The sequence below is a fragment of the Hemitrygon akajei genome, chromosome 4 (assembly GCF_048418815.1).
Source record: "Hemitrygon akajei chromosome 4, sHemAka1.3, whole genome shotgun sequence".
Lineage (NCBI taxonomy): Eukaryota > Metazoa > Chordata > Chondrichthyes > Myliobatiformes > Dasyatidae > Hemitrygon > Hemitrygon akajei.
In genome coordinates, this window is record NC_133127.1 from 185,048,047 (window position 1) to 185,068,053 (window position 20,007).

At 42.2% G+C, this 20,007-nt stretch overlaps 1 protein-coding gene across 2 annotated transcripts in view; it reads left to right on the forward strand.

Annotated features, from left to right (window-relative positions):
- The window catches only part of LOC140725983 (acetylserotonin O-methyltransferase-like), a 50,213-nt gene that overhangs the window by 3,908 nt on the left and 26,298 nt on the right, over positions 1 to 20,007 (forward strand). Inside the window, exons 2-5 of one of the 2 annotated variants that reach the window (XM_073041888.1) lie at positions 1,890 to 2,064; positions 8,960 to 9,089; positions 16,966 to 17,034; positions 19,590 to 19,708. In XM_073041888.1, the coding sequence (XP_072897989.1) occupies positions 1,890 to 2,064; positions 8,960 to 9,089; positions 16,966 to 17,034; positions 19,590 to 19,708 (493 nt within the window). Of the gene's footprint in view, positions 1 to 1,889; positions 2,065 to 2,421; positions 2,513 to 8,959; positions 9,090 to 16,965; positions 17,035 to 19,589; positions 19,709 to 20,007 lie in introns of those variants that run through there. The other variant, XM_073041889.1, reaches the window with a different exon arrangement.

Here is a 20,007-nt window from a genome sequence, read left to right on the forward strand (position 1 = left end):
ACCATCAGACTTCAACGGACCTCTCTATCTTTGCTGGTAAGTGACCCAGTTACGGGGTACGTAACAATATGCATAAGTACATTAATGCACAGGTGCAATGAAAAAAAAATACATGCAGCAACATCATATGTACAGTGCATAGCAAATAAGCAGCATTCGCAGAAAAAAACACAAGTTATATATAATCTCTGCAAGAAGAACACAAAACAGAAAAAGTGCGGTGTAGTGCAGAGTGATCAAAGTAGGCGTAGTGTTACTATGCTGAGGTAGTGATGCAGGTTGGATAAAGAGTGAATGGTTGAAGTGAAGTAACTGTCCTTGAATCTAGCCACGAAGGACTTCAGTCCTGCCTGATGGCAGCTGCAAGAAGGTGGCATGACCCAGACGGAGAGGGTCTTTGAAGAGAAGGTTTGCAATCTTGAGTCAGCACCGCCTGTAGATACTTCCAGTGCTGGGTAGGGATTTGCCCTTAACGTACTGGGCTGAGTTCACTACTCTGCAACTGTATTACTTTCCTGTGCATTTGAATTACCGTACCCATCCGTGACACTTATCAGTTGCACTACATACACAGGGCCCTTAGTATTGTCAAGGAACCCTCCCACCTGTCCCACAATCGCCAGCAAGTTTCTACAGAACATTCTGACTGGTTGCATCAACGTCTGGTATGGAGCGGCCACTCCACAGGGTTGGAAAATGCTGTAGAAAGCTGCAGGTTCAGTCAGCTCCATTGTGGGCACTAGGCTTCCCAGCATCGAGGACACCTTCAAAAGGAGATTCCTCAAAAAGGCTACATCCACCATAAAGGACACCCATCACCCAGGACATACCCTCTTCTCATTGTCACCGTCAAGGAGGAGGTACAGGAGCCTGAAGACATGCACTCAATGTTTTAGGAACAGATTCTTCCCCTTCACCATCAAATTTTAGAATGGACAATGAACCATGTACTACCTCACTTTTTTCTTCTTGCCCTTTTTTGCACTACTTGTCCAATTATTTATATATATTTCTTATTCTAATGTATAGCTTTTTTATATATATATTGCACTGTACTGTCACTGTACTGTCTGTGTTGGTGCATGGCCTAGTGGGCAAGGCATCAGACTAGTAACCTGAAGGTCACTGGTTCGAGCCTCAGCCGAGGCAGCGTGTTTGTGTCCTTGAGCAAGGCACTTAACAACACATTGCTCTGCAACGACACCGGTGCCAAGCTGCATGGGTCCTAGTGCCCTTCCCTTGGACGACATCGGTGGCGTGGGGAGGGGAAGGCCTGCAGCTTGGGCAACTGCCGGTCTCCCATACAACCCTGCCCAGGCCTGCACCCTGGAAACTCCAGGCGCAGATCCATGGTCTCTCGAGACTGACGGATGTCACCACCACTGTCACAAAATAACAAATTTAACCTAATACTGCATGCCAGTGATACTAAACCTGATTCTGATTCAGATCGCTTTGACCCTCTACCATCAGGCAGGAGATACCATCGCATTAGGACAAGGACGGTTAGGATGGGAAGTAGCTTCTTCCCCCAAGACATGAAACTACTGAACTTTCTGCCACCACCTAGGTCTCATCATGAATGAAGCACCAACAGTGTTACACTGTTTACTTGAGTCATAATTGCACATTAAGCTGAATGTCAGTCTTACGGAATGTATTTTATTATTTATTTATTTGCGGTAACATTACTTTATGAGTTGTGCATGAGTTATATGTGCTGTGTAGTGCACCTTGGTCTACTGGTATGAAGTATATGCATACGTTTGCTGGTATGCATGTATATGGTTGAATGATAATAAACTTGAACTTGAATGGACCCTGGTGCAACCAGTCAATATAGAACGTAGAATTATACAAAGCAATTCATAACACGGTTCTGGTTGTAGACAATGTTTGCTGCCTGCGAATTGGGAGTATTTGACCTTCTGCATGAGGACGCTGTCCCGCTCTCCTCCAATGCCATTGCCGAACGTCTTAACACCAGTGCTGATGGCATGGAAAGACTACTCTCTGCATGTGTCGGACTCCAGCTGCTGGACGTCAAGGAGCATCAAGGTGAAGGTACTCAAATTAGAACGCTTCTTGGCTATCGATGTATTTGTGCATGAGTGCGGTAGGAAATTGGGGCTAACACCCCGTGATATTTCATTTGGATTATCAAGGCTCAGCATGTGTGTTTTCAATTCAGTTCTTATTTGTATTATTTTAAACAATATGTTGACTCACCCTCAGTTACAAGTGCTACTGCTAATTTAATGAATCAGTTAATAATTCATCAGGGGTGATTGATAAGTTTGTGGCCTAAGGTAGAAGGAGACGAGTTATTAACTTCAAACTTTCTGCATAATCACTCAGAGTTGAACTGCATGTGCATGTAATGAGAGCTGTATAACTCATCTCCTTCTACCTTAAGCCACAAACTTATCAATCACCCCTGCTGTGGACACTTTCTGGAGGTCCAAGATCCGTATGCTCCACAACCGCGGGACTAAGTGCTTAAACGTAGGAGGTAACTATGTTGAAAAATAAATGTGCTAGGTTTTCTAAAACAGACTCCTTCTACCTTAGGCTACAAACTTATCAATCACCCCTCGTATATTCTTTCTAAGTTAACGCATTAACTTCATTGTTAAAAAAAAACACAACAAAATCTACCAATACACCCAGTGGCCACTTTATTAGGTACCACCTGTACGTAATAACATTGTCACTGAATGTATGTTCGTGGTTTTCTGCTTCCATTTCAAGGTTGGATGTGTTGTGCATTCAGAGATGCTCTTCTGCACACCACCGTTGTAACACGTGGTTATTTGAGTTACTGTCACTTGCCTGTCAGCTTGAACCCAATTTAGCTATTCTGTCTCCTCTGACTTCTCTCACTAACTAGGCACTTTTGCCCAGACAAGTACCGCTCACTGGATGTTTTTTTTTGTTTCTCACACCATTCTCTGAAAACTCTAGAGACTATTATGCTTGAAAATCCCAGATGATCTGCAGTTTCACAGATACTCAAACCACTCCCATTTGGCACCACAATCATTCCATGGTCAAATACACTTAGATTACATTTCCTCCCCATTCTAATGTTTGGTCTGTACGACAACTGGACGACTTGACTCTGTCTGCATGTTTTTAATGCATTGAGTTGCTGCCACATGATTGGCTGATTAGATATTTGCATTAATGAGCAGGTGTAGATGTACCTAACACCGTGGCCATTGGGTTATGAGTTGTCGGGGGTGGCGATAAATCTCCACCAAAGGAGGGGTAAGGCGCTCCTTCCCTCTGCAAGCCTGCAGGTCACCCTTGGGTGAGGTGTAGCACCTGCTTACCCCCCCACCCCCCCCCCCCCCCAGTCAGGGTCACATGAAGCCATAGGAGCAGCAGGTGCTGATCACAAGGCCTGCTTATACTGCCCAGAAGAAGCCAATGACAGACCACTTCTGTAGAAAAAGTTTGCCAAGATCAATCATGGTCATGGAAAGACTATGGATGAAAGGGGATGACCAGAGAGATTTTTAAAAATTTTGATTTCTAGTATGATTCATAGGTTTCTGACGCTTCTAGTTCAATTAAGCACATAGTAATTAGAGCATTTCATCACAGTGTAGGTCCTTCAGCCCAGGATGTTGTGCCGACCTTTTAACCAACTCTTTCCTTTTTCAATATTTGTATTGATTTCTACAAAAAAGAATACAAAGTACAGGAGGATATATATCATATATCAATTACAATATATGTGAATCACACTTATAGTCTCATTACCCCATATTCATGTAAATTAAATTGAATCATATTATTGAAAAGTAATAATTTTATTATACAAACAAATCTAAAACCATTACCAAGAAAAGCTGTTTGGTAAAGAAAGAAAAAAGGAAAAAAATCCTTATATAGAAAAAACATATTATTAGCCAACATCTGTACTTGATAACAAATCAAAGATTTTGAAAATAATTCAAAAAAGGTCCCCACAATGTTTGGAAGTCTTGTCTTGATTCAGAAATTGAACAACAAATCTTCTCTAAATTTAAGCATGATACAACATCGCTTAGCCATTGAGCATGTAGGCAGAGCAGCACCCTTCCACCTAAGCAACAATGCCCACCTAACTATAAGAGAAATAAAAGCCAAAATGACTTTCTGCGATCTCAATTACATACATTTCCTAAAAGTACTGATAAGAATTTATAAGATGTAATTTTTAATTTGGATCAATTTTTAATTTTCATAATGGATCAATATCTAATATTTACGGTATGTTGTTGGGAATGAGAAACGTTCCTTTAGACAAAATTAAAAATCTCTGGGAATAAGATTTACAGACTTCAATTTCTGAGGAAACTTGGAATGAAATTTTTAAAGTGGTTAATACCTCATCGTTGTGTGCCCATCACTCCTTCTCACAATTTAAAGTGGTCCATAGGGCCCATATTACTAAGGATAAGCTGCCTCGTTTTTATTCGGATATATCTTCCTATTGTGACAGATGTAACAATGGAGAGGCTTCATTAATTCATATATTCTGGACATGTCCGAGTCTTGAAAAATACTGGAAGGAAGCATTTCAAACTTTTTGTGTACTTTTTAAAGTAAATTTTAAACCAAACCCTTTGACTGCCTTATTCGGTAGTGTTGAAGGAAAAGGTATTACCTTAACCAACTCTAAGATCAATCTAATTTTTCCCTCCATTTTCTGTTACTACAATGCACAACCAGCCTTTTTAATAAGCACAAAGCATTAGGCTTTCACAAAAAAATGTTATATTTTTACTGTGGATCACTTTTACTTAAAAATCAGAAGCTTAGAAATGACACTGAAAACCATCCAAATTATTGGTAAAAAAAAATCATTCATCTGTTTTGTAAACCTGCTACTTCACATTTTATAGATTCGGAGAGTTATACAACATGGAAACAGGGCCTTCGGCCCAACTTGCTCATGCTGACCAAGTTGCCTTCCTGAGCTAATCACATTTGCCAATGTTTGACCCATATCTCCCTAAGGCAGGGGTTCCCAGCCTGGGTCCACAGACCCCTTGGTTAATGGTAAGGGTCCATGGCAAACAAATTTGGGAACCCCTGGTATAAGCCTTTCCTATCCATGTTACCTGTCCAAATGTATTTTAGCATTGTGATTTACCACTTCCACTGGAAGCTCAGTCCATATACCCACTGAAAATATGCCCCTCAGGACCCCATTAAATCTTACCCCTCACATAAACCTATCCTTCTAACTTTTGACATTCCCCTCCTGTGTGTGGGAGGGGAACTGCTGTGACCATTCAACCTTATCTATTCCTCTCTTGATTTTATAAACATCAATTAGCCTCCTCCGCTCAAGCAAAACAGTCCCAGCCTAACCAGCCTCTCAGTCTCCCATCATAACCCAAGCTCTCTAGTTCCAGCAACATCCTTGTGAATCTTTATTGTGCCCTCTCTGGCTGGGAGCTTAACGTTCAAGGATACACGTTGCATCTATAGGATAGGTTGGTAGGCAGAGGGGTTGAGTGGCTCTATTGGTAAAAGTTGAAATCAAATAATTGGAAAGAGGTGACGTAGGGTCGGAAGGTGTTGAAAAGTTGTGGGTAGAGCTAAGGACCTGCAAGGGTAAAAAGACGCTAATGGGAATTATATACAAGCCCCCAAACAGTAGTAAAAATATGGTCTACAGATTACAACAGGAGATAGAAGATGCATACCAAAAGGGCAGTGTTACAATATTCATGGGGGAATTTTAATATGCAGATAGATTGGGAAATTAGGTTGCTGCCGGATCCCAAGAGAGGGAATTTCTAGAATGCTTACAAGATGTCTTTTTAGAGCAGTTCATGGTTGAGCCCACAAAGGGATCAACTGTTCTGGCTTGGATGTTGTGCAAGAAACTGGAAATGATTGGAAAGCTTAAGGTAAAAGAGCAAATAGGGGAGTGTGATCATAATATGATTGAATTCACCCTGAAGTTTGAGAATGAGAAGATAAAGTGGGATGTATCAGTATTACACTGGAGTAAAGAGAATTGCAGAGGCATGAGAAAAGAAATGATCAAAATTAATTGGAAAGGAACACTAGCAGGGATGATGGCAGAGCAGCAGTAGCTGGGATTTCTGGAAGCAATTCAGAAGGCACAGGATATATACATCCCAAAGAGAAAGAAGCATTCTAAAGGTAAGATGACACAACCGTGGCTAACAAGAGAAGTCAAAGCCAACATAATAGCCAAATGGAGGGCATATAATAGAGCAAAAATTAGAGGGAAGTTAAAGGATTGGTAAGCTTTTAAAAACCAACAGAAGGCAACCAAAAAGTCATTAAGAAGGAAAAGATGAAATACAAAAGTAATCTAGCCAACAATATTAAAGAGGATTACAAAAGTTTAAGATACATAAAGTGTAAAAGAGAGGTGAGAGTGAATATCGGATTGATAAAAAATGATGCTGGTGAGGTATTAATGGGGGGCCAAGGAAACGGTGGAAAAACTGAATTTATATTTTGCATCAGACTTTACTATGGAAGACACTAGTAGTATGTTGAACATTCAAGAATGTTAGCGGACAGAAATCTGTGAAGTTGCTATTACTAGGGAGAAGGTTCTTGGGAACCTGAAAGGTCTGAAGGTAGGCAAGTCACCTGGATCAGATGGTCTACATCCCAGGATACTGAAAGATGTGGATGAAGAGATTTTGGAAGCATTAGTAATGATCTTTCAAGAATCACTAGATTTTGGCATGGTCCAGAAGACTGGAAAACTGTAAATGTCACTGCACTCTTCAAGAAGGGAGAGGCAGAAGAAAGGGAATTATAGGCCAGTTAGTCTGACCTCAGTGATTGGGAAGATGTTGGAGTCGATGTTAATGATGTGGTTTCGGGGTACTTGGAGACGCATGATAAAAATCAGCCATATTCAGCATGGTTTACTCAAGGGAAAATCTTACCTGACAAATCTGTTGGAATTCTTTGAAGAAACAGTGCCCTAATTCGGCTCCTATATCTGATGGTCTTATGGTCTTCATCACGTCATGTGTAGACCAAATCTGCACACAATATTCCAGGTATGTTCTTACCATTATCGTATACAATCATAACAAGGTGTCTCAACTCTTGTACTCAGTTCCCTATATGATGAAGGCAAGCAAGCCAGATGCCTTCTTCTCCACTTTGTCCACCTGTATTACCAGTTTCAGGAAACCTTTTCCTTTACTCCTTATCTCTCTGTTCTGTAACACACCCTAAGACCCGTTTTTTTTCCTTATGTAAATCCTGCCCTAGTTTAACTTCCCAAAGTGCTTCAGTTTGCACTTATCTCAGTTAAATTCCCTTTGCCATTCCTTTGCCCACTTTCCCAGTTGATCTAGATCCTATTGTAACCACGGACAACTGTCCACCACACCACTGCATCTCTGTAAATCTGCAGTTCTCAACTTTTATAATGCCAAGGACCCATACCACAATGCAAGGTGTCCATGGGCCCCAGGTTGCAAATGGCTGCTCTAAATCATATCATGCCAACTACATATTCAGTGCCCATTATTAGGTACAGGACTGGAAGCTGGTGTGGCTTTCTGTTGCATTAGCCCATCAACGTCAAAGTCTGATGTGTTGTGCATTCTGAAATGCTCTTCTGTGCACCACTGCTGTATTGTCTGGTTATTTGAATTACAGCTTGAACTAGTCTGGCCATTCTCCACTGACCTCTCTCATTAGCAAGATATTTTCGTCCACAGAACTGCCACTCACTGTGTTTTTGTTTTGATTTTAGATAGATAGATAGATACTTTATTCATCCCCATGGGGAAATTCAACTTTTTTCCAATGTCCCATACACTTGTTGTAGCAAAACTAATTACATACAATACTTAACTCAGTAAAAAATATGATATGCATCTAAATCACTATCTCAAAAAGCATTAATAATAGCTTTTAAAAAAAAAGTTCTTAAGTCCTGACGGTAGAATTGTAAAGCCTAATGGCATTGGGGAGTATTGACCTCTTCATCCTGTCTGAGGAGCATTGCATCGATAGTAACCTGTCGCTGAAACTGCTTCTCTGTCTCTGGATGGTGCTATGTAGAGGATGTTCAGAGTTTTCCATAATTGATCGTAGCCTACTCAGCGCCCTTCGCTCAGCTACCGATGTTAAACTCTCCAGTACTTTGCCCACGACAGAGCCCGCCTTCCTTACCAGCTTATTAAGACGTGAGGCGTCCCTCTTCTTAATGCTTCCTCCCCAACACGCCACCACAAAGAAGAGGGCGCTCTCCACAACTGACCTATAGAACATCTTCAGCATCTCACTACAGACATTGAATGACGCCAACCTTCTAAGGAAGTACAGTCGACTCTGTGCCTTCCTGCACAAGGCATCTGTGTTGGCAGTCCAGTCTAGCTTCTCGTCTAACTGTACTCCCAGATACTTGTAGGTCTTAACCTGCTCCACACATTCTCCATTAATGATCACTGGCTCCATATGAGGCCTAGATCTCCTAAAGTCCACCACCATCTCCTTGGTCTTGGTGATATTGAGACGCAGGTAGTTTGAGTTGCACCATATCACAAGGTCCTGTATCAGTTTCCTATACTCCTCCTCCTGTCCATTCCTGACACACCCCACTATGGCCGTGTCATCAACGAACTTCTGCACATGGCAGGACTCCGAGCACCATTCTCTGTAAGCTCTAGAGACTGTTGTACATGAAAATCCCAGGAGATCAGCAGTTTCTGAGATACTCAAACCATTGTGTCTGGCAGCAACAATCATTCCATGGTTGAAGTTACTTAGATCACATTTCTTCCCCATTCTGATGTTTGGTCTGAACAACAACTTGACCATGTCTGTGTGCTTTTATGCACTGAGTTGCTGCCAGATGATTGGCTGATTTGATATTTGCCGATATACAAGTGAACCTAATAAAGTGGACACTGTGTGCATAAGCATATATTTTTTCTTCAATGTACAGCCTTGTACAGTAATACCAATTTGTCCAGAATCTACCTGACGAAGACAAGTCCCAAGACGCTACATTATTCAATGGCATACTATTCACAAACCATTTACCATTGTTTTTCCTACATTACTGATGCAATAAGGTAAGAAATTTACATTTTCTGAGAATGTTTCTATTACATTTGAGTTCATATCTCCATATGCATTAAAACAAGGTGGACCACAAATGATTGTTGAAGATGCAGGAGCAGCTAGTGGTAGTCAGGCCTACCAACATTTGAGCAAGGATGTCATGCTGAGGCTTTAGTAGACAGTGGACAAACAGTACTTGAAGTTTTGTGAGCAGCTTTGAGTCCCTTATCTAAGAAATGATAAGACCATAAGACATAAGAGCAGAATTAGTCCATCTGGCCCATCGAGTCTGCTCCTCAACCCCAGTTCCCGGCCTTCTCCCCGTAACCTTTGATGCCATGTCCAATAAAGAACCTATTAATCTCTGCCTTAAATACACCCAATGACCTGGCCTCCACAGCTGCATGTGGCAACAAATTCTACAAATTCACCACCCTTTGGCCAAGGAAATTTCTCTGCATCTGTTTAAAAAGGGCAACCCTTTATTCTGAGGCTTATGCTCTCTTGTCCTAGACTCTCCCACCATGGGAAACATCCTTTCCATATTTACTCTGTCTAGGCCTTTCCAACATTCAAAAGGTTTCATTGAGATCCCCCCTTTATCCTTCTGAATTCCAGTGAGTACAGACCCAGAGCCATTAAATGTTCCTCGTATGATAACCCTTTCATTCATATCATACAACAATTACAGCACGGAAACAGGCCATCTCGGCCCTTCTAGTCCATGCTGACCGCTTACTCTCACCTAGTCCCACTGACCTGCACTCAGCCCATAACCCTCCATTCCTTTCCTGTCCATATACCTACCCAATTTTTTTTTAAATGACAAAATCGAACCTGCCTCTACCACTGCTACTGGAAGTTCATTCCACACAGCTACTACTCTCTGAGTAAAGAAGTTCCCCCCGTGTTACCCCTAAACTTTTGCCCCTTAACTCTCAATTCATGTCCTCTTGTTTTAATCTCCCCTACTCTCAATGGAAAAAGCCTATCCACGTCAACTCTATCTATCCCCCTCATAATTTTAAATACCTCTATCAAGTCCCCCCTCAACCTTCTACACTCCAAAGAATAAAGACCTAACCTGTTCAACTTTTCTCTGTAACTTAGGTGCTGAAACCCAGGTGACATTTTAGTAAATCTCCTCTGTACTCTCTCTATTTTGTTGACATCTTTCCTATAATTTGGTGACCAGAATTGTACACAATACTCCAAATTTGGCCTCACCAATGCAATGTCTTGTACAATTTTACAATGATTCCTTGTACAATGATTCCTGGAATCATCCTTGTGAACCTCCTCTGGAATCTCTTTTCTAAGATGAGGAGCCCAGAACTGTTCACGATACTCAAGGTGAGGTCTCACCAGTGCCTTATAAAGCCTGAGCATCACATCTTTGCTCTTGTATTCTCGACCACTTGAAATGAATGCTAACATGGCATTTGCCTTCCTCATCGCTGCTGAACCGGCAAATGATGTGCTAGCATTGGAGAGGGTTCAGAGCAGGTTTATGAGAATGATCTCAGAAAGCAAAGGGTTAATATACGAGGAACATTTGATGTCTCTGGGCCTCTACTTGCTGGATGCTTGAAGAATGAGTTGGGGGGGGAGGGGGGGAATGTCATTGAAACCTACCTAATTTTGTAAGGCCAGATAGAATGGACATACATAGGATGTTTCCAACAATGGGAGAGTCCAGGACCAGAGGGCACAGCCTCAGAATAGAGGGAAATCCCTTTAGTACAGAGGTGAGAAGGAAAATCTTTAGCTGGAGGGTGGTTAATTTATGGAATTAAATGCCACAGATGGCTGCGGAGGTCAAGTCTTTGGGTATATTTAAAGCAATGGCTCTTGATTTGTAGAGGCATCAAAGGTTATGGGGAGAAGGCAGGAGAATGAGGTTGAACTGGAAAATAAATCATTGGACTATAAGTCATAGGAGCAGAATTAGGCCATTTGGCCCATTGAGTCTTCACTGCCATTCAATCATGAGTGATCCTATTTTCCTCTCCTCTGCACCACTACCTGGCATTCTCCCCATAACCTTTGATTGCATGGCCAATCAGGTCCAGAGCCACCAAACGTTCCTCATATGATAACCCTTTCATTACCGGAATCATCTTTGTGAACCTCCTCTGGACTGTCTCCAATGCCAATGTATCTTTTCTTAGATGAGGAGCACAAAACTGTTCACAATACTCAAGGTGAGGCTTCACCAGCACCTTATAAAGCCTCGGCATCACATTCCTGCTCTTATTTTCTAGACCTCTTGAAATGAATGCTAACATTGCATTTGCCTTCCTCACCACTGATTCAATCTGCAAGTTAACCTTTAGGGTTTTCTGCACAAGATCTCCCAAGTCTCTTTGCATCTCAAATTTTTGGATTTTCTCCACGTTTAGAAAATAGTCTGCACATTTATTTCTTCTACCAAAGTGTATGACCATGAATTTTCCAACATTGTATTTTATTTGCCACTTTCTTGTCCATTCTCTAATCTAAGTCCTCCTGTAGCCTCCCAGTTCCCTCAACACCACCTGGCCCTCCGCCAATTTTCATATCATCTGCAAATTTGGCAACAAAGCTATCTGTTCCATCATCTAAATCATTTATATACTGCATAAAGAGAAGTGGTCCCAACATCGACCCCTGTGGAACACCACTAGTCTCTGGCAGCCAACCAGAAAAGGATTATTTTATTCCCACTTGCTGTCTCCTACCAGTCAGCCAATGCCCTAAACATGCTAATAACTTTCCTGTAATACCATGTGCTCTTAACTTGGTAGACATAGAATTCCATTTGGCAAGATTTTCCCTTAAACCATACTGACTTTTTCCTATCTTGTCCTGCCTCACCAAGTACTCCATAACCTCATCCTTAACAATCAACTCCAACATCTTTCCAACTGCTGAGGTCAGGCTAGCTGGTCTACAATTTCCTTTCTGCTGCCCTCCCTTCTTTCTTAAAGAGTGGAGTGACATTTGTAATTTTGCAGTCCTCTGGCACCATGCCAGAGTCCAATGATTCTTGAAAGATCATTGGTAATGCCTCCACAATCTCTACTGCTACCTCTTCCAGAACTCTAGGGTGCAGTTCATCAGGTCCAGATGACTTATGTACCTTTAGGTCTTTCAGCTTTTTGAGCACCTTCTCCCTTGTAATAGTAACTTCACTCACTTCTCTTCCCTTGCACCCTTCAACACCTGGCACAATGCTGGTGTCTTCCACAGTGAAGACTGATGCAACACACTTATTTAGTTCATCTGCCATCTCCTTGTCCCCTGTTATTATTTCTCCAGCCTCTTTTTCTAGCAGTCCTATATCCATTCTCATCTCTCTTTTAATTTTTACTTGAAAAAGCTTTTCTATCAATTTTGATATTGTTTGTTAGCTTGTTTTTATATTTCATCTTTTCCCTCCTAAAAATTCTTTTAGTTGCTTTCTGTAGTTTTTTTTAAAGTTTCCCAATCCCTATCTTCCCCATAATTTTTGCTTTGTTGTATGCCCTCTCTTTTGCTTTTACATTAGATTTGACTTCCCTTGTCAGCCACAGTTGTACTATTTTGTCATTTAAGTATTATTTATTTTTGGAACGCATCTATTTTGCACGTTCCTTATTTTCCCTAGAATCTCACGCCATTGCTGCTCTGCTGTCATCCCCACCAGCATCTCCTTCCAATTTACTTTGGCCAACTCCTCTCTCATACCACTGTAACTTACTTTACTCCACTGAACTACTGCTATGTCAGACTTTACCATCCCCCTATCAAATTTCAAGTTGAACTCAATCATATTGTGATCATTGCTTCCTAAGGGTTCCTTTACCTTAAGCTCCCTAATTGCCACTGGTTCAGTACATGACACCCAATTCAGTGTAGCTGATCCCCTAGTAGGCTCAATGATAAACTATTCTAAAATGCCATCTCATAGGCATTTTATAAATTCACTCTTGAGATCCATTACCAACCTAATTTTCCCAATCTACTTGCATGTTAAAATCTCCCATGACTATCATAACATTGCTCTTTTGACACACCTTTTCCATTTCCCATTGTAATCTGTAGTACACATCCCAGCTTCTGTTTGGAGGCCTGTGTATAACTGCCATCAGGGTCCTTCTACCCTTGCAGTTTCTTAAATGCAAGCCACAAAGATTCAAAATCTTCTGATTCTGTATCCCTAATGCACATATTCACCCTGCTGGCTGCAATTTTGTCCTATCATCTGCCTGCCCTTCCTGACACACTATCTTTGCTTTTTTACCATCTGTCCTATCCTGAGTCCCTTCACTCTGCCTGCCTCCAAATTAGTTTAAACCCTCCCCAACAGCTCTTACAAACCTGCCCACGAGAATATTGACCCCCCCTTGGGTTCAGATACAACTTGTCACTTTTCTACTGGTTATATCTTCCCCCAGAAGAGATCCCAATACGCCAAAAACTTGAAGCCCTGCCCCCTGCACCAGCTTCTCAGCCACACATTTATCTGCCAAATCACTGTTTCTACCCTCACCGGGTGCATGGCACTGGTAGGAATCCAGAAATTGCTACCCTGGAGGTCCTGCTTCACAGATTTCTGCCTCGCTCTCTAACTTTTCTCTTCAGGACCTCTTTGGTCTTCCTATGTCATTGGTTCCAATATGTACCAAGACATCTGGCTGCTCCCCCTTCCACTTCAAAATGTTGTGGATATGATACGAGATGTCTCTGACTCTGGTACCTCAGTGGCAACATACCATCTGGATGTCTCGTTCATGTCCACAGAATCTCCTGTCTGTTCCTCTGACTATCTCTCCCCTCTTCTCCCTCTTTCCCTCTGCATCACGGACCCATGCTCGGTGCCAGTAACCTGGTTTCTCTGGCATTCTCCTGGGAGGTCATCTTCCACAACAGTATCGAAAACAGTATACTTATTACTGAGAGGAATGGCCACAGGGATACTCCTGCACTAACTGTCTATTCACTGTCCCATTCCTTCTCCTGACAGTCATCCATCTACCTGCCTCCTGTAACTTAGGGGTGACTACTCCCCTGTAACTCCAATCGATGATCTCCTCACTCTCCCACACAAGTGGAAGGTCATCCAGCTGCTGCTCCAAATCCCATCACGGTCTTCAAGGAGCTGCAGCTGGATGTACTTCACGCAGATGTAGTTCCAACATCTGGCATGAAGAACACACAATGGCCACTTGAACTACACTAAATAGCCCTGGCACAGTAAGGAGAAAGGGAAGCTTAACGGAAACTTACCTGGACAACCTACCCAGAGACAACATCTCCTCCGAGCCGAAGCCTCCTTTGAGTCAAAGCCTGACACTCCCATTCTCAGCCGTGGCCCACTCAAAAAAATGGCCGCTCTGCTTGTCCATTCTGTTTTTTATGGGCCATTCTGTCTCTGCTCTGCTCCAACCCACCTGAATGACACCAAATGCCCACGAAGCTCTCCTTTTAAACGAACGCCGCCGACCTGTGAGAAATCTCCTCACTGTGTGCTGCTCCTGCCACTGATTGGGACGTCAGAATCATCCATGATGGAATGGTGGAGCAGGCTCGACGTGCCAAGTGGCCCAACTTTGCTCCTATGTCTTATGGTCTTATTTTTGTGCTAGTAAGCCAGATGTTTGCCAACAAGGACAGGGTTATTGTCACATTCTAACATCTCAATGTAGCTGGCCTAGAGGTAGGCCTGCCTCACCTCTACTAGAGTGACATGGGTTTTACACTGATTTCCAGCGCAGGGCTTGTACGTTGAATGCAGAGTTGCTCCAAATCCCACCCAGTCCCCCATCCACCACATCCCAAAATGTGCTTGTTGGTAGGTCAATTGGCTGCTGGGTATTAAGGGAAAGAGGAAGGTAGGAAATGGGTATTTGAGAGACATACAGGGGAGTACTGTAGGCATGGGGGACAGAAATGTATGGATTCAGATTCATTTATCACATGTACAGTGAAACATAGTGAAATATGGTGATTGCATTAAAAACCAACACAACCTAAAAACGTGCTGGGGGCAGACCACAAGTGTTGTTACACATCCAGCAGCATCACAGCATGCCCACGTTGTTCAGCAAGTCACCACAAGCAACACTGCAACATAACACAAGCACAACAGAAAAGCAAGCCCCTTTCCAACCCACTCACTCACACGCACAGAGCCTCCAATATCAGGACCTCTGACTTTCGGTCCTTGTTGAGTTTGCTCTGAGGGGTGACATAGACTGAAAGGAACAAATTCCATAAGGAAATGGAAATTGTTTTGTCAGGTGATGAGAAAACCAGATTCGGAAGTGAAGTTTTGCCTCACTTGGGAGGTCTGTTTGGGGCCCTGAGTGGAGGTGAATGGGCAGGAGTAGCACTTTTGCTACTTACAGGGACAAGTGCTGGGAAGAAGATTAGTGGGGAGGGATGAATTTAAAAGGGAATCACAGAGGGAGCGATCTGTGTGGAAAGAGAGTGGGAGGGGGAGGTTGGCGATTGGCGGCAGGGTCCCTTTGGAGATGGCGGAAGTTACGGAGAATGATGCGTTGGTTGTGAAGGCTAATTGGGTAGTAGGCAAGGACAAGAGGAACTTTTTCATTGTTAAGCTGGTGTGAAGGGTGAGCACTAACGCCTAGGAAATGGAGGAGATGCAGATGAGGGCAGCATGTATGATGGAAGAAGGAAACCCCTTTCTTTGAAGGAGGACATCTCTGATATTGTGCGAAGGAAAGCCTCATCTGGGGAACAAACACAGCAGAGGTGAAGGAACTGAGAAAAGGGATAGGCGACAGGGTGAGAAGCAGTATAGTCAAGGTAGCCACAGGAATAGGTAGGTTTATAAAAGATGGATGCCGCCTGACCTGCTGAGTTCCTCCAGTATTTTGTGTGTGTTTAAGATGACACTGGTGAAACATAGCAATAACTTACTGGCAGCAAACAAAACTACTAGCTACTCAATTAATTGTTAGTTGCCTACTTTCTATTGCACAATTTGTTCATTTTTTTTGCACATTGGGTGTTTGACGATCTCTTTTTTTAAATGGGTTCTATTGGGTTTTTTTGTTTGTGGCTGCCTGTAAGGAGTCAAATCTCAAGGTTGTACATAGTATACACAGTTTGATAATAAATGCACTTTCAGCTTTGAAGTTTGAATTATAAATATGCAACCTGAGGTGCACATAATACTCAAGAGTGGTCTCACTTTGTAGGGAATGCAGATTCTACAGGAGCTTTCTTAAGGCTGAGTGTACACCAACATTGATATGGAAAATTCTGCAAGGGCTATGGGGTAGGATGGAGGTGATAATGATTGGACAGTTTGTTCAAAAATCTGGCATGGACTCCATGGGGCAATATCCTCTTGTAGTAGATGATTCTACACAAGTGCATTTAGCGTGACAGAAAAAGGAAAACTTGGTTTTCCCTCAGCAACCTAAGAACCACCTTAGTTCAGGTTTGTCATTTTGACTGCATACGTGTGTACCGCCAAATGAGACAATGTCCCTCCGAATCAAGGTGCACAACACAGTACAAATAGCTCTCACACAACCCAAAATAATACTACCACTAGTAAATTGACAAATAATAAGGTGCATTTATAACAAGAGTTAAAAGGTAACAGTATAACACTACTGGCGCTTCATACGTGGTGAGACCTGGTTGGTGACAGGGAGTTCAGTAGTCTCACAGTATGGGGGAAAAGAAGGTGTTTCCATTTTAACAGTCCTTGTCCGAATGCTATTGTACCTCCTGCCTGATGAAGGTTACTGGACAGATGGGAGGAATCATTGATAATGCCAAGGGCCCCGCATACACAGTACTCTTGGTAAATATCTTGGATATGAATGCTTATTATAGGTATTGATCCATCATTTCAGAGAGAATTGATCTTTCAATATTCTACTTCAGGGAAGGGAAAAGCCAATATAAACGAGCATTTGGAATCTCTTCAACTGAACTCTTTGAGGCTCTCTACAGGTATGTGATAGTCTCTCTACACTGCTGTGATATTCTTTGGATTCCTTGACAAATGAATATCAGTTTCTAGAAAATTAATAGAATATTTCATCATCTTAATGTGAGACTGACATACAATGTTCCACTTATTGTGTTCATTAATCTAATAGGTACACAAACAAAATGCTCCAGTAGACAGCTTCCAGTGTAGTGCACAGAGAAACATTTATCCTCAGAAAGTAGTGAGTGTGTGGAATTCTCTACCCCAAGACGCAATAGAGGTCATCTCATTAAATGCTCCCAGTGGTCACTTCATTAGCTATATCCTGCGCCTAATAAAGTGACCACTGGTCTCCTACTGCTGCAGCCCATCTGCTTCAACCCTGAATGCATTGTGCATTCAGAGATGCTCTTCTGCACACCAGCATTGTAACGTGTGGTTACTTGAGTTACTGTTGCCTTCCTGTCAGCTCGAACCAGTCTGGCCACTCTCCTCTCATGTCTCTCATTAACAAGGCATTTTAAGCCACAGGATTGACACTTACTGGATTTTTTTTTGTTTTAGCACCACTCTCTGTTGGCGCGTGGCCTAGTGGGCAAGGCATGAGACTAGTAACCTGAAGGTCACTGGTTCGAGCCTCAGCTGAGGCAGCGTGTTTGTGTCCTTGAGCAAGGCACTTAACAACACATTGCTCTGCGACGTCACCGGTACCAAGCTGCATGGGTCCTAGTGCCCTTCCCTTGGACAACATCGGTGGCGTGGAGAGGGGAAGGCCTGCAGCTTGGGCAACTGCCGGTCTCCCATAAAACCCTGCCCAGGCCTGCGCCCTGGAAACTCCAGGCGCAGATCCATGGTCTCTCGAGACTGATGGATGCCACCAATGACCAATGAGTCTCTGTAAACTCTGGAGACTGTTGTATGTGAAAATCCCAGGAGATCAGCAGTTTCTGAGATTCTGAAACCACCCTGTCTGGCACCAACAAATATTTCATGGTCAAAGTCACTTTGTTCATATTTCTTCCCCATTCTGATGTTTGGTCTAGACAGCAACTGAACCTCTTGACCACTTTTATGCATTGAGTTGCTGTCATATAATTTCCTATTTAGATATTTTTGTATCTAGGTGTACAGGTGTACCTAATAATGTGGTCATTGAGTGTATATTTAAGTCATAGTTAGATAGATTTTTGCATAGCAGTGGAATTAAGGGTCCTGGAGAAAAGGCAGATTTGTGGATCTGAGCCTACAGACAGATCAGCCATGATCTTACTTAAAGGCAAAGCAGGTTCAGTGGGCCAAGTGGTTGACTCTTGCTTGTAGCAAATTAGTTTTGCTAAAACAAGTGTATGGGACATTGGAAAAAATGTTGAATTTCCCCATGGGGATGAATAAAGTATCTATCTATCTATCTATCTATTCCTTATATCCTTATGAGGGAACTTGATTGGCACTTGAGGAGGAATCTTGGTAGGTGAAATGACCTTTCCTGCGCTCTAAGAATTTTATGGTATTGAGGGAGCCTTAAAAAAAGCTCTGCAGGAACTTTAGTTCATTCTTTTCTTGGACAGTTCTGTCTGTTACTCAGCTGTTAGACATCAAGTTTAAATTAGGTATTGGCGTATTATTATCACATGTACAGTGGTAAGAGAAACTGTGTTGATGTTGGAGAGATTCAAGAGGAGGTTCACAAAAGTTATTCTAGGAATGAAGGGGTTTGAGGAGTGTTCGATGGGTCTCACTAGAGATTAGAAGAATGAGGAGGAACCTCATTGATTATTGAAAGAGTGCATAGAGAGAGTGGATGTTTGTTATAGTAGGGAGGAGTCTAGGACAAGAGGACACAACCTCAGGATAGAGGGACATCCCTTTAGAACGGAGATGAGGAGGAATTTCTTTATCCCGAGGTTAGTGAATCTGTGGAATACATTGGATATATTTAAAACAGAGGTTGGTAGGTCCTTGATTAGTAATGTTGTTAAAGATTACAGGGATAAGGCAGAAAAACGGGGTTGAGAGGGATAATAAGTCAGCCATGATAGAATGATGGAGCAGACACGATGGTCCAAATGGCCTGATTCTGCTCCTATGTCTTATGGACAGTTCTGTCTGGTAATCAGCTGTTAGCCTTTACGTTTAAATGGGGTATTCGTGTTGGTACTGTGTCACATGTACTAAAATACAATGATAATTACAGGATACAGTGCTACTTACCAAAGTGCTACTTACAGGTACCAAAAAATGTGGTAGTACAACTTGTCTTGGATACCATTCATACAGATCAAATCATTATACCGTGCACTGAGATAAAACAAATTCAAACAATAATAATGCAGAATGAAGTGTAAAAGCCACAGAGAAAGGGCTTGCGTGACTTAACAACAAAGTGCAAGATGGTAACAGAGATTGTGAGGTGATGAGTCCATCTTATCGTAAGAGAAGTCCATTGAAGTGTTTGATAACAGCAGGATAGACGCTGTTGTTAATTAAAATTATAATTAAAATAGTATGAAATAGCTTGTGAAAAGTATTAGCATTCTTAGAGCAACTCCAGTAAATTAATTCAATGATACAACAGGTCTGAAGAGGAGATGCTGAAGTTTATGCAGCTGATGAATTCAACCTGGAACATTTGTGGGAAGGATGTGGTAACTGCATTTGATCTTTCAGCTTTTACCAGCGTTTTTGATCTTGGAGGTAAGTGACTGATTATTGTCATGCATTCCTTTCTGAAAATGTTTGCTGAAAGAAATTGTTCAGAGAAATGCAACTTTTGAGTTCAAAAGCTGCAAGGTAACGTTCCTCTATAAAACCCTGGTAGATCACACTTGGAGTATTGTGTTCAGTTCTGGTCACCTCATTATAGGAGGATGTAGAAGCTTTAGAGAGGGTGCAGAAGATATTTACTAGGATGCTGCCTGAATTAGAGAACATGTCTTAGATTGGGCAAGCTGGGCCTTTTCTCTTTGGAATGAAGGAGGATGAGAGGTGATCTG